Source organism: Lagopus muta, chromosome 9 (assembly GCF_023343835.1).
Source record: "Lagopus muta isolate bLagMut1 chromosome 9, bLagMut1 primary, whole genome shotgun sequence".
Taxonomy (NCBI): Eukaryota; Metazoa; Chordata; class Aves; order Galliformes; family Phasianidae; genus Lagopus; species Lagopus muta.
In genome coordinates, this window is record NC_064441.1 from 18,972,221 (window position 1) to 18,987,152 (window position 14,932).

General features: G+C 46.1%; 1 protein-coding gene across 3 annotated transcripts; it reads right to left on the minus strand.

Annotated features, from left to right (window-relative positions):
* Window positions 1-513: 513 nt before the first annotated feature.
* Window positions 514-14,640, minus strand: PPP1R7 (protein phosphatase 1 regulatory subunit 7). 3 transcript variants are annotated; one of them, XM_048955243.1, is made up of 11 exons: window positions 14,544-14,640; window positions 13,964-14,041; window positions 13,677-13,796; window positions 10,120-10,175; window positions 9,475-9,540; window positions 8,733-8,863; window positions 7,745-7,907; window positions 4,223-4,339; window positions 3,304-3,408; window positions 2,321-2,407; window positions 514-894 (listed from the first exon to the last, which is right to left on the minus strand). In XM_048955243.1, the coding sequence occupies exons 2-11, from the start codon at window positions 14,004-14,006 to the stop codon at window positions 718-720; spliced, it is 1,065 nt and encodes a 354-aa protein (XP_048811200.1). In that variant the 5' UTR covers window positions 14,007-14,041; window positions 14,544-14,640; the 3' UTR covers window positions 514-717. The 3 variants fall into 3 exon arrangements, with proteins under 3 accessions (XP_048811200.1, XP_048811201.1, XP_048811202.1); XM_048955244.1 differs by lacking the exon at window positions 13,964-14,041 and having other exon boundaries at window positions 14,544-14,629; XM_048955245.1 differs by lacking the exon at window positions 13,964-14,041 and having other exon boundaries at window positions 13,692-13,796; window positions 14,544-14,603.
* Between the last annotated feature and the right edge of the window lie 292 nt (window positions 14,641-14,932).

Sequence of the window (14,932 nt, forward strand, 5' to 3'; positions counted from 1 at the left end):
TCTTTTAACTCCTTCTCCAGTCCCCAGCTTGGTCTACAGCTCAGCATTTAACATGGATGCTATACTAGCAGTGCCTCCAGTGGTAGCTCCATCCAGGGACACAGATCCTCTCACAGCTTCTGCAACTCAAGCTATCCTCAGTCAACTATACAAACCTGTAACTGTGCCTCAAAAAGAAAAAACCAAAAAAATAAAACAAACAAGCAACCACCATTGCTATGAAAGTCTTCCAGCTCTCCTCCACCCTCTGGTTGTACTAACAGATATTTAGCAAAAACTCAACTCTGATACCTGGATGAGCATTTTATCCGATTCTCCTCCATGCCAACACTGTCACTGCCTTCCCACATTTCTGCAGACCACCTTTAGGTCTGGATCAGGAACAGTGATGCTTGCAAGGATATCACAGACCTGAAGGTTTGTCTCCAAGCGGCTCCAAGTAGAAACGCTCCAGTCTGTTGCAAACACTTGCTGCCAATCCTCCCGGGCAAATAAGATACAAGCACAAGGAAATCTCTTATGTTAAGATTTAATAATAATAACAACATTTCAAAAACAATGAGTGCATTGTACACAAGATCTGGTAGTCAGTGCTTTTTGTTGACTATTTGCTCTGAGAGTGTCAGTGTACTGAAGACCTGGGGAGTGGTGAGTGGATAAAAAACCCAGCTGGGACATTTCTCCAAGGAGGGCAGGAGAGAAAGGGCAGCAGGAGGCTCAGAACCGAACAAACGTGGCATCGATCTGCCGGACAGATGGGAGGGCCAGCATGATTTTGCGCCGGTACTGGGGGTCCTTCTGCAAAGGGTTTCGCTCCAGGTACACAGTTTCCAAATTGTTGGCTCCTTTCAGCTCATCCAGGTCACTCCAGCTCTCAACGAGATTATCATTCATCTGCAGAGCACACACATGCACACACACATCAATACTTCCAGTATCAGGAACCACACCGATGCTCAAGAGGATCATCACCCAGTGGCTCTAACTGTACAATCTTCATGCATCACAAGGAAGTTCCTGTCTATGTGGTCCTTCTCCCAGGAGATTAAAAAAGTAACAATTACCAGTGAATTGCTTCTGGTCTCCCTCAGCAACTGTTTTTTTTTAGCAGTGTTGAAGTGTGGGGGCAGGGGGGAAGCCAGAAGAGCATTTTCCATTTCCAGGTAGGGAAAGGAGCTGGACAAAGCCAGGAGATCCTCTGTCTGGCAGAGGACTCTTAAAGCACTGTGTTTTTGCAAGGAAAGCCCAGTGAGGTTAGGATCTTGCCTTTGCTTCCTGTAAAAGGAACTGAAACAGCTGTGCAGTGCCTTCTATAAGCAGAGCAACCACAAACAGGAGCACTGGAGGAAGTTGCAAAGGATGCCAACAGGTCACACACTGACCATACCATACTGTCTCATTTCTAACATCTTTTGAACAGGCTTCTCAGCTGCTGTTACTTAAAGAGTTCCTTACGGAATAAATGCCACCAGGTAACACCGCTGGCACTTGGCTAAGCTACTCTCCAAGATGAGAAAGATGGTCTACGTAGCCTGCACAGTAGGGTCTGCAGCTTGATTCCATTTACAACCACTTTTCCATCCTCTCTCTCAGCCTCTGCTCAGAAGTTTCTATAACTGAACTCCAAACAACAGGCATTAAGCACCATAACATTCAGCTCTATCAAAGGAAAGGAGCTAGAGCACCTGTCAATTCATGAATACCTGCTGCTTTTCCCTAAGACAGGAGCAGATTTGTGTGCAGGTCCCCAGAGTGGCAGAGTACTGATAAAAATCAGGTGGAAAAAGACTCTGCATATATCCTTAGCAGACTTATGAATGGCAAAGGGCCTGCTACCCAGGGTGTCACAAAGGTAACAGCAGCAACCCTAAGCAATTACCTGCCTCCTAGAGTGGAAGTAAACCAGAGTTCCATTTGTTTCGTATTTGTAACATGACCATATCAAGTCTGTTCTAAACAGAGGCTGTGATCCAGGCAGTGGTGACACAGTATCAGCTTCTCTCATTACACAGTCATGCTGACTCGAAGAAAGATGAGATTTGCAAAAATAGGACACAGTAAGGCTGTTTCATAACCACCACAAGCCTGAAGGCAGGGCCTATATTCTAGATAGAGACAGGCTTGTTACCACTAACCAAAGCCCTGCCAAAATCTTCGAAGGCTCAAGTCCTTCCCAAGGGAAAGCCATCACACTCTGCCCTCCTAAGATGGTTCAACAAGACGAGAAACATTCCAAGAGCTGCCCAAAGGACAGCTGTCCAAAACAGCCATTCACCACTCCAACCCACCAGAGGCCTTTTTCTCTGTGTACAGCACTTACCCAGAACTCCTGCAGCTCTGTTAGGTGACTGATATTTTCAATCTTCTTGATTCTATTGGATGCAATGTCCAGCATTGTGAGTTTGTTCTAGACAAGCAAACAAAAACGTTACACTAGATTTCCTTTCACCTTCCATCTCTCAGGCCCAGGGATAAAAATCATTACAAGCAATGACATGTTATCACCAGCTGTCCTACAATGAGAAACGTAGACAGGAATACATTTAGCAAGACTGTTTTTTAATTGAGCCAGGTTACTGACCTCCCAGAAGCCATGCAGCAAAAATGAAAGCAATTACTTGCTGGATGGCAGTGTCAGTTGAAGGCTCCTAGAAAGACAAGTTTTCTCTCTCCATAGCACACTAACAGGAATCCATTGACATTTGGATCAGAAGCATCCTCCTGGGCAGTTGAACACTTTCTGCAGCAAAGTTCAGAAGCTTTAGGGAAAGCTTTCTGCCCTGCACACAGCCAAGTTCCTGGTTTCTCTGCTCTCCTACAATGCCATCTGCTGTTGCACGAGGATCAAAACACTACAGACTTCTGTGAAATCAATCCTATCTAGAATTACAGTGTCAGGAAGGCAAGCCACATGCCATGGCTCGTCCCTCTCACTCCCAGCTCCACTTGTCCTACCCATACAGACTCACGCTTATCTACAAACTGCTGTCAGGAATGCTACATCAGAGCCAGCCACCAGTGGCCATCAGTCATTTCACTGCTGGAGATCTGCCAGGCTGCTGCATGAACCACATGCTTCAAATGCTCCCTCCACAGTCAAGAAAGCAACTTACTCCAGATCCAGAGGGGCTCTGTGCATGTAAGGGATTTCAATGTAACTAATGCTTGGATTTCTGTGGTCTTTTCAAGATATTCAGAACCCTTCCTGTAACTGAAGCAGCTGAGGAACAAAAGATTCAGGCAAAGCCCACCCCCCTGGCAGGATGCTGAGGGCAGCAGTTCTGACACACTCATACTGCTCACATTGTTCTCCAGTCCCTCGATGACTTCGATGCCGTTGTTGCTGAGGTACAGCTCACGCAAGTTCACTAAGCTCTGCAGCCCCTCAATCTTGGTCAGACGGTTACTCTGAAAGCATAACAGTGTAAGAGCAGTCTGAACAGCCCAAAATGCAAGCGAGTCATAGGAGATAAAGCATTGGAAGGGGAAATTGCCTGCCTGGGTCAACATCGATGCCACGTGCTAGGTTTTAAAGGCCTGCATCACCATACCTAAGGAAGCAAAGTCTTCAGAGGAAGCAAAGGCTCCAAATTCAGGAGGTCAGGCCCTGACCTCCCCATCAGAAGCAGCAGTTTCCTACTTGGTCTCTTCAGAAACATGCTGATGCATTAATAGCATTCATTCTGTAGGTCTTTCTAGCAGAATAACCCAAAGTGAAGTTACAGTGAAGTTACAGGATTTCAGTTCTGATATACTCTGCCACATGCAGCTCTGTACATCCTATAGGTTAAGATGCCTACATGTACTGTAACGTGCACAAGGTACAACTTCCTCAGGAACTGTTTGCCTAGCTTGTGCTAGACTGCATGAACTTTGTCATGTGGTTTTTATTCCACCCATTAAAAAGCTGGAAGCTTCCAGTAGCTCATTAAGGACAGGTTTCATTTAGCACAGGCTTGTCATTCACTTTTCTTCCCTGTTCAGGCAGAAGGCAGTGACACTGAGCTCACTGCCAATGAAAGGACTTCTCTGGCATTACTCATTGGATGTCACTGCAAAAACAACAAGCAGTATTTCAGGAAGGAAGTTGGGCTTCACATTCATTTCACTCTTCTACTATGGCAGTTTGAGCCAAACACCAAAGATTCCTAAGAGCTCACTGTAAAGGTGTTCACATCACCGAGGGTGTTTCAAACACAACAGGACAGAGCAGGATCAATACCTGTATACTGAGCACGGTCAGGTTTGTCAGCGCATCCAAGTTCTGCAGCTTGGTGATTTTGTTCTTTCCAAGGAACAGGCTGTCCAGATTAGCCAGGGCGTCGATGTTCTCTATGGCCTGCAAGAGCAAAGCAGACGGCGTTGCTGCGACGCACAACTCCAACCCGCAGATACACTCAGCACCACCGTACAGCCTTGAACTGTGCAGCACTTCCCCTCCTGTGAGAAACAACCTGCCAGTTCCACAGCACAAAGCGTGCAGGCCAGGCCTCCCTCAGGACCCGAGAGCAAAGCGCAGGGCTTTGTGCAGTGGCAGCAAACCTCAGCCTGTGAGGGCTGGCCAAGGCACTGCTAGCTGCTGGCTTCAGCACGGGTCACATTGCTTTCTCCTGGCTGCAGCCCCACTGTCCAGGCAGGATCAGAGAAAGCACAGCCTGTGTAACACTGAAAAGGACATTCCCTGGGCCACCAGGTGCTCACCCAGGGCAGGAAACGCTCGTTTGTGAATCTACAGTATCTGTCACTGGTGAATGGAAAGAGAAGCTGGAGGAGAAAAAGTCATTCCCAAACTCAGTACTAGCCATCAGTGATGAAAGCAGTCGGAGGCAAGCTGCCCAGCTCCTGTGCTCATTGGTTTCTCTGCCATAAGCAAGGTTAATTGTCTCCTGGGTGTATCTAGATGCCATAAGCTGCTGGCACATTTAATACTGTCTGTATATTCACACAACTGGCAGCACGTGGCAATTTAAGCAACGCACACGTTAAATACACACACTGCTGACAGAGCATACACACATCAATTCAAATGCTGAGCTCAGCTTTCAGTGCAAGAGAACATCTCTGTGAGGCACCAAGAACAACCATATTCTTTGGTTATAAAAAATAGAATAAAAAAAAAGGGTGCACCAGAAAGCATCAGAGGATTAAAAAAAGACAGGGCAAGAAGAGGGATAAAACAGGGGTTTTAGAAAGGGCTCCTGAAAACAGGAGGAAATTAAAAAAATCCTTTTTTCTCTGCAAGGGAAAAGCCACAAAAAATACAAAATAGAAGCAGGCACTGCTAAAAACAGGATTTTAAAAACAGGTTTCAGCTCACAGGAAAGCAGCAGCATGGATATGGATACACAGCTGTGCATCCGTGCTCAAGAACTTCGTGACATGCCAGCTTCCAGAACCCTTCCTGCCAGGCAGGACAGAGCCCAGCAGTGCTGGTGACACAGGACACCACAGCCCAGCACCACCCAGACTTCTGTGTGCACCTGTGGGCAAGGGAAGGCAGAGGAGAATGGACACATGCACACAGTGTATTACAGGTACCTCTGGGAAGGAAAGAAGCTTTTCAATCTCTATCCCAGAACTGCCAACAGATTCAACATAAGCTGTTATCAGCTCATATTTGGACTCACCCTCCTTCTAAGCCTGTGGACTTACCCCTGTTTTGGCCTTGCAAGAAAATAATAGATTTGTTTCTCAATGGTAGCTCCCCCAGCCCTGAGGAGGAAATACTTGTGACTCTGAGGGTACTGAGAAGAAATAATCAGAAAGAAAGAAAGAAAAAAAGCTACTTAAAGCTATAAAAAAAGCCACATTGAAGTATGAAACAGGCATGAGGAAAAAAAGCTAGGGAACAAATGAAGTGCTTGCCTTGTAGTTGCCTCAGTCCAACTTTGGAAAGAAAAGCATGAAAATGGATCAGCTCAAGCATGAAATTGTTTGCCCACCATTCCTATAAGGAAGACAGAACTACAAGTGTTTGCTAAGTCACCACAGAGCTGGTGAAGTGCACCCCAACAAGTTAAGAGTTTCTCAGCAGATGACCAACACAGCACTACTGCAGAAACCTCAATGCCCAGGGGATGAACGTAACCCCACACCCACAGACACTGCCTGACCTGCCTGCTCACAGCTTCTTACACACACACCCACCTATGAAGCACACAGCCAGGCCATCCTGCCAGCAGGAAACTACCACAACAATTCTGGTTTCCACAGGTGAGATGCATTTTTTCATGCCTACCCTGGACACAGGTTTCTCGCTCCAGTAAAGCAGCACAGAGCATTGCTTTTCAAAGAATAAACAGAAAAGATGCTAAAAACAGGAAAATTCAGCTTGTTACCCATGCAGTGATATCATTGTTTTGGTTTTTACCACGCACAGCCTCAGCACTGCAAAAAAAATGCAAATAAAATAGTTCAAGCTGGTCATTTAAAATATATTCTCCAGCTTCTCCACCACTGGTGGCAATACAGCAGCCAAGTATCAGTACAGAAACCCAGCTGGTTTGGTTTTCAGTCTTACTTGCACTGTGTAATGATGCTGAGAAATGAGATGTAATAGTTTTCTTTAACCCAGCTTTGGAAACGCAAGGATTGGTGCCCCTAAGGCCTATTATGCTTCTGAACACAAAGAATGCACCTCTATAAATCACATTCCCCAGCCTATGTGAACCATAAGGCTCCTTACCACTCGTCTGGCTGATGCTCTCCCACTCAGCATTAATTCTCCCTACATGTGACTCTCCAAAGTAACAATTCCTTCAGACAGAAGAGTTGCTTCAGTTCAGCTTTTGGAGAAAAATGAGTTTTTCCAGTTCATAAAAGCAGCAAACATTTCTGTTTCAAAGGCTGTTTGTAATTGCTTGAGTTTCCTTCTTTTTAGAAAGGAGATGTGCTTCCACGACACTTAGAATATGGAAAACAGATCAGTACTTCCCTCACTTGTTCATTCAACGTAACAAAGAGTTTCTCAGCATCTGCAGCTGGGCAAAGTCATTTTATACAGTTTCCAGACTGTAAGAAGTGAGTGCATTCCAGCTATTTCAGAGAGTGTACATAGAATTGAAAAAGCTTGTAAAAAATTAATAGTTCACTCTGCACACAGTGAGTGTTGCCTGCTTCACCCATTCTCTTATGACCTGGGCAAAATGCAGAAGCCTGCCTTATGGACAGCAGACACCACTCAGAATTGCCTCCCTTTAAGTGCAGTCAAAATCACAAAACTGGAAAGGTTGCTAACTGACAAGTAAGAAAAAGCAGTCAGCAGTGGGCTATCAGGTTTCTGAGGCACTTCAGAGCAAGGCCTCAAGAAAACCTTTTTCTTGAGTGAGAAAATTGTGGACATCTATCAAGTACACACACGAACCTGAAACTGCTATTAGAGTTCAATTGACTTGATGAAATAGAAGCAGGCAGAGCCACGAGGAAGGCAAGAGAAAACAATAGCTGTAGTTTTGATAGGTTTGGCTCCCTGTCGAGAGAAAACTGCCATCTGCAGAAGGCAGCACACAGGGAATGAGCTGAAGAGAAACTCCTCAGTTGTAGTTTAGAAGCCAGGCACTACACACACACATAATGGAAGGATCCAGCAGGTGCAGCAAATAAACAACTACACATCAAACAGCTAGAACAATAAGAACAGCAAAACCACAAGTCAAAGTCAACACAGAGCACTTTGAGAACAGGCTAATCCCAAAAGCCACAGAGCTCAAAACTCTCCAGCTAACATCTCGTACAGCAAGCCTACCCGAATTCGATTGGATCCCAACTCTAACATCTGTAACAGCTGCAAGTTGCTCAAATTCTCAATTTTGCTGATTTTGTTGTTGACGAGGAAGAGTTTTTTAAGTTGGGTAAGCTGATCTAGTCCTTCAATGTGTCGCAGAACATTAAACGAGATGTCCAGGATCCTGAGGTAAAACAAAACAAAGGGCTCTTCAGTCCAGGAGGCATGGAAGGTCCTGGCAGAGGCATTTGTGAACTGATGGTGAGCCTCACTATCTGCAGAAATCAAGCATTTTGTTAGGCCGTGAAGCTGGAGTCACAAGTGGCATTTCTTTAATCAGAAGTAATGAACACAACTTTCAAAATACTGTCATAGCAAGCCATGGAGAAAACAAAGGTATGTCACATGCAACAAGCACACTGTTTTGCCCAGCTGTGCAACTGCCACCATGGGGGGAAGCCAATTTTCAGCACTGTACCATAGGAAACGTACATCTCTACAAGCTCTGCCTCTCTGGGACAAGGCCTCTCTTAAACATGGAGCAGTTAGCACTGCTGTAAGCATGTCACTCCTCCCCAGTCTCAGAGAAAATGGTTGTGATCCTCCTCCAGACTGATGAAGGACCAGTGCCAGAAGCTGGGAATAGCACTTTGTCCCCAGGAGAGTCACTTCTCTAGTCGTTTTCTACAGAAGCACAAATGCTATATGGAGCATCCCTATCAATACCAAGGGATGCCTGAGCACTCCTGCACCTGCATGGAAGCTGCAGCCACCTACCTTGCTGTGCTTGCTGTTTTACACAGCTGATGTTTCATTTCCACTGTCCCAGCTGAGCTCCAGGACAACAGAACTAGTTTACTGCACAGTTAAGTATCAATGGAGACCAGATATTGTCCTTCACAGACAAGAGAAGGACGAGAAGGCTCTGGGTGCTTAAGACTGGAATAATTACAGCTCAGCGAGTGACAACCCACCCACAGCCCAAACCTGGTGATTCCCCACGACTCACTCAAGATCCACGAGAGCCTCCAAGTTCTCAATCTTCCGAATCTGGTTGTCGTACAGATCCAGCTCCCGCAAGGTCTGCAGTTGCTCCAGGTTCTCAATGCGCTTCACCAGGTTCTGACGCAGACACAGAGTCTGGCAGGACAACAGAGGTGAACAGCAGCACGTCATGCCTTCTGGCATACAGGCACAAAGTGGGTTTTGCTTTGTAAAATACAATATTTTCCTGTTTTCTTCCATCTCTACAGAAGGAAAGCCTTCACCATGAATACAGCCACCAGAACAGCACCCCACAGAAGCCACGTAATCGCCATCCTTGGAAGAGTTTCACCATGCAGGGCCTTAAGCCACATGCTCCAACCAGACCTGCTTTGAGCAGGAGTTTACTACAAGCCTCCAGAAATCCTTTAAGGTTCCAGGGAGACCTCAGCTGGCCTTACAGAAGTAGAAGGGAGCTTACAAACAGGAGAGGGACCAACTTCATAAATGGTCTAATAGTGATAAGACAAGGGGAAATGCCTTTAAACTAGAAGAGATTTAGGTTGGATGGACCTTCTTCAGACAAACTGTCAAGGTTTTACGATTTTTGGCTACTGGTATTCCACATCATTACATCACATTGACACAAACATAAGGTGAAATTGCTAGGATGGCAGCCAAAAAGACTCTTGAGTTTGTTCTCTGGTAGGTCTGACACACACACTCTCCAGCTCCAAATGATATTCTCTATTCCTTCCAGTTGTTACCTTTACTTTCTTGAGCACCTCGAACCCTTCAATCTTCCCAATTCGGAAATGATTCAGGTCAACATCCTGAGAGAGAAACAGAGGTCAGAGGGATTCAGCAATCGTTTCAAAATACTCTTTGAAGACGAGCCCAGTCATTTGCTTCTAAGAAAAATTACAGACTTACAGAAAGCGCAGCTCATTAAAACTTCTCCTTAAAGAGCTCGTAAAAATTTGGTTTGGCAGATGATTTTACCAGCACACGGCCTAAGTTCATTAACTGCAAAGAGGGCAAAAGCCTCCTCAGTGTGAGCTTGGTTTCACCAAGAGGGGACCATTTCTTTTAGTAAATTCATAATTTTACTGAGAAAGAGTTGTGCAGCTTGAACAAAGTGCTGCACAGAATTCTCTTACCCACTTACTGCTTAACTGGAACACACTTTGCTTCTGTGTTTATTCTAAAACTCAAAATGACAAACAAAAGGTTTTGGATACTGATTAAGAGTAGAATACCTCTATGTCTAGCTGAAGGCTCTGAACCAGTTTCAGAGAAGATAGGATAGCCAGGACCTTCAGGAGAAGTAGATCTTCTAGCTAGGTTTCAACACTTGCTTTCCATTTCATCCTGCTACGTAAAGCCTGACAGAACAAAACCCCTTCCTTTACCTCAGCTTCTGGGTCCAGGCTAATTGTCTCCATGTCCACTGGTGTCTCTGCTTCTCCTGCAGCAGAAACAAACATGTTACAGACTCCTGCTATCTGATAGAGACACGATGACAACGGCCAACACCCAGAGGGACAAAGGGAGCAAGCACCCTTCAGAACAAGTCACACACAAGATGCACAGTTTGGAAATTCTGCTGCAGTGAAAACACACTCACTTGCATCGGGACAGCAAGCAGTGAAACAAAGCTTCCTTACCAACACAACTCCATGCCTAGAAGCAAATGAAAAAAGAGCAGCACCTTACCCAGCCTGCCCACCTGGCTGATGTGTAACGCTGCCTTAAGACTGAACTTGGCAGGATTTCCTTTCTTTACACTTAGTGCAAGCATCCCTCTGAGGATGTTCCCTCCAAGGAGTCTGTGCTCCTCAGACAACCTAACATGGGTGCCAAGGAGGAACCTAAGTACACCTAAAGCTTGCAGCTGGTAGTGCCAAGAATGACCAAGCATCTCCACAAGCTCTCCAGCCTTTATTTCACAAATATTGCCAGTGAATGCTGAGCACACACTCGCATGGACTTCCCTTCTTTTGTTTGAATAAGCTTAGTAATATGCTAGAAAACTGTTTATCACACTGCATGCATTTGCTTGGGAAATGCTTTTGTAGTTCTGGAAGGTAGCCCAGCATTTGCTGTACTTCTATCACAGCACAAGAGGGAGTGAAGTTTACTGGATACATTCATGCTGAATAATTCACACCCGATTCCCATTTGCAGAAGATGGTGTGCTGTTTGCATCAATCTCCAAAGGAAGTCTAATAAGGCTTTGCAAAACAGATACAAAACATGCAACCCCTTCCCGTTCTAAGCATATAAGCCCTCTGTGCAACCACAAAACTGGAAGCATCTTTAATATCAGTCAAGTTCCGAAGCCTTTGGATTAAATCCTGCATTACAGCATGCAAGCCCACTCCATTAACACAATCATGAATTTTATTTCCCGAGCAGGGCCTCAACATTCACACAAATGCCAAACACCCTCAATCCTTAATGGGTGCTTTTCCTACAAATGCTTGGCATCATCTGCAGTCAGGTAAAGATTAATGGTACAAACATCACAACTGTTAATCCTGCCAAGCTGCAGGCTTTGATAGCTCCACGCAGCTATTTACCTCACTGTATTGTGCCACGACAGGAAAGAGCCCTCGCTGAACTGACTTGGGTAAATTAAGATTTAAAGAGTCTGCTTTTCTTCTCATAAAAGAAGGTATCTCATCTTTTAATATTTTATATAGCATAAATTAGCACGGAGCATAAATTACAGTTTAGGGATTGAAAGTGAGCTGAGAGTTTTGGTGATGTTGCATGGTGGTATAGAAATGCCACCAGAACTGACAAGCATAAATGTGCCCGTCAGCATTTTAGCACCAAGCAGCACTTGAATTTCCATTTTTCTTCCAGATGAGGAGGGATGCACTTCAGCAGGGGAACAGACACACCTCCCAGCTGCTCCCATGACCACAGCTCTTTAACCTATTTCTAGGGTGCAAAAATCTGCCAGCACAGGGCGCTCCAAGACAAACAGCCCAGCTGAACTTACAGCCACCAGGAACAGTCTGAGGTCAGAACAGCAGTTATGTGAGACATCTCATTAGAAAAAGACCAAACTATTCCCCTTGGATTGAGTTGTACAAGCAGTAAGCTTCAGTGCTGTGATGGAACCTGTCCTTCTGGGGCTTTAAAGGTGTCTAACAGTACAGCTGGTGCACTCTGTAGATACTTTGGTCAAAAATGTTCCTCTGTCTCTGCCAGCTGAGAGGCTTCCCTGTCAAGCGGCGCATTTCCTCGCAGCACACACAGCAGCTCACATGCTCTGCAGTACATCACACACTCAGTATGAAGTACTGTAATCCACAATTTAGCATGCAGGCAGTTTCACAAGAGGGGAAAAAAGAAATACATCCCTTTGCCACTGAAGTTACTTAAGAGAGCTTTGGTGTAACCCACGCCTGCAAGCTCTGCAAGTGCAGGAAGAAAGGATGCCACTCAGGAAGCCCGAGTTCTGCAGCACAGAGCAGCAGTTACTGTTATGTAAATCCACAGCACCACAACCATCTGAAGCCCAACCGCACATGCATGACAAGTATAATAAGTTATAAGTTCTAAGATTTCACAGCAGCAGTGCTGTTCCTCAGAGAATTCACTCAACAATGAATGTGAAATCTCAGCTGTGTCATCTTTATTTGTGAGCTCCAATGAAAAAAGGTGGCAGAACATCCATGCTCCTTTCAGCTGAACACCTTAGCATCCTTGCCAGCTCTTAACTCAAGTGCTCCAGTATCATTCCTCTTTTTGGTTCCTATCCTAGAAATAGTTGTTTGTTTTTTACACTAAGTAGCATCCAATGTAAATCAGACAACAAGCTGTTTTTTTCCTGCCCCCATTTGAAATAAAAGCATGTCGTTCAAAGTCGTTTCTCTCCTCTTACAGCTCCCAAAGGGAAACACCACACAACACACAGCCTCAAACGCACAAATAAATGACGTCAGCTGAATGAATGCTCAAACCATTACGTGCACGCAAAGGAAAACCGTCCCCGACTGATCTGTGTGCTTCAGCTGATGGTGCACAGCTCGGGATCCCCACAGTTTGTGGGATGTGCTCTTAGACACATCACCACACATTTTTCAACTTACAGGTGTGGCTTTTTTTTTGTTTAATAGCTAACAATGACTTAAAATTTGCAGCAGAAAGTGTTTTATTTCAGTTCCGTTTCCAGGCCAATAATACCTACAAGCAGGTCTATCCAAAGGATGCACTGCACCTTAAACTGTTAGCTACTGTTAAAAGTCCAGATGATACTGCAGTGTAGGTTCTTCAGCTATCGATTTGCTTTGACAAATTGCAAGCTACCAGAAAACAAACATCTCCATTAAATAAGCACAGGCTTTAAAGCACCTGCTGAAATTTCTACCCAACAACTAAAGCGAACTGCAAAAACAGCAGAGACGTTTTGAAATCAAGGCAATTCAAACAGGTACAATTTTCATGCCTAAGAATTTTTAAGCAAAAAAAAAAAAAAAAAATCCTGCAACAAAATAAACAACATCAACCTGCTTTCCTCAGCCTACCTAGAAAAAGTCCTCTTTGCCTTCCAAAGGGATCTGGCAATTTTTAAAGTTAAAAGTTATACACAGTAGAGGAGTATGAAGAGTTGGCTTCGTTCATCTTTAATAAACACTTCCAGCATCTTTCTATAGAAAGTGAGAGCCCTTCCACAAAGAAGCACGAATCAAGCTCTTTTTGAATGCTGACATTTCAAAGAGAAGCATGGTTTCACACACTGATAATTAAAAAAAGGATCTAATATCTGCAATTCCATGAAAGAAGGCAGCTTTACAATAGCAAGGAATTATGCTATTACTTAAAAAAGTTTTCTCTAGGGCAGCTGTTATCTAACACTGAGACAAACACCGTGTATCACACAGAGAAATACAAAGGACTGACATGGGTGGGCGGCTCACACCTCCCTAAAGCCATCACGGAGGTGGGAAGATACCTGGGGAGTTCTCACCATTCTGCTCATCTCTCAGGCTCTGCTGGCTGAGGTCTGTCACTAAGCACACTGCTTGCTTCTTCCCTTCATCTTCTGACTCCTCCGATTCGATCCGCTTATCGACTGCAGGAGACAGAGAACAGCAGAGTTAGGTTGCTTCTGGCAGCACGCTGAGGGCAAAAAGCAGCAAGCAGATATCACAACCAGGACTCACAAATACCACTACGCAGTTAGTAGAAATCCTAAATTAACTAAATGAAAGGTTTAGTCTTAAATAAAAGGCCTCTTACCCCTTGTTTCTACTTTGATTTTGGATGCACTTTTTCCTCCCATCACATCTTCCTAAAACCAACAATCTGGGAAGAAGACTGGAGGAAAAAGGAAATTTCTTAGATCAATGAAGTGCAATTCCAAAGATTACGGAAATGGAAGGAGATCTACGACACTTAAAAACCTTTCAGAGGAAATAAAACCAGTGTCACGCATGAGAGTACCAACGACACGCAGAAGAGCCACAAAGGCAGGGCTGGCTGCAGCCCGAGCGGCCGCCTGGGCACTGCGCCGCTCCCGCACGAGGAAATCACACCGGGAGATTCTCCTTACGTTCTCTTTACGTTTTACATCACGGCCGCCTCCACAGCCCCGTTTCTGCCACCTCTCCCGCAAAGGCCGCGCCCCGCACCCCTCAGGCCCCGCTCCCGGGATCACCACAGGGCTCGCCTCAGGCCGGACCCCCGGGGGCTGTCCAGCCAGGACGGCCCCGAGCCTATCGCACCCTCCGGGACCTCCCGATCCACGGGCAGCACCCCGGGACCGCGCCGTTCCGCGCTCCGTGCCGACCCGACCCCGCCGGCCGCAGCGGGCTCTCACCCTCCATCATCTCCTGCTGCCCCTCTCCGCTCCCGGCCGCCATATTGCTTCTCCTCCCACCGCCCCCTTCCGGCAACCGCCTCAACGACGGTCGCAGCCAATCAGAGCCCAGAGCCGGCGCCCCTCAGACAGCCAATCGTCTCTGCAGGTGTGAGCCTGAGGGGGGAGGGGTGACGGTTGGGGCCATCCGGCTCTGGTGCGCGGGCGGGGCTGTGCCCCGCGGCATTCTGGGAGTTGTAGTGCGCCGCTGGCGGGAAGGAGACCTGCCGTGCCGTGCAAGTTCTGGGGCTGCTCCCTCGCAGCGGCGCCCCGGTCCCGGCGGTCCGCTTACAGGCTCTTCCGCGGTTTGCCTCAGCTTTGCGGTCTGGTACCCCGGCACCAACACTAGT

Bases quoted from the DNA above. Each gene is read 5' to 3' on its own strand.
- PPP1R7 (XM_048955243.1), bottom strand. From the start codon at position 14,006: ATGGGAGGAAAAAGTGCATCCAAAATCAAAGTAGAAACAAGGG. The intron at 3,409-4,222 runs GTATTGATCCTG...TTATGCTTTCAG, and splicing joins TGACCGTGCTCAGTATACAG to AGTAACCGTCTGACCAAGAT. The intron at 895-2,320 runs GTAAGTGCTGTA...TGTGCTCTGCAG, and splicing joins CAGAGCTGCAGGAGTTCTGG to ATGAATGATAATCTCGTTGA.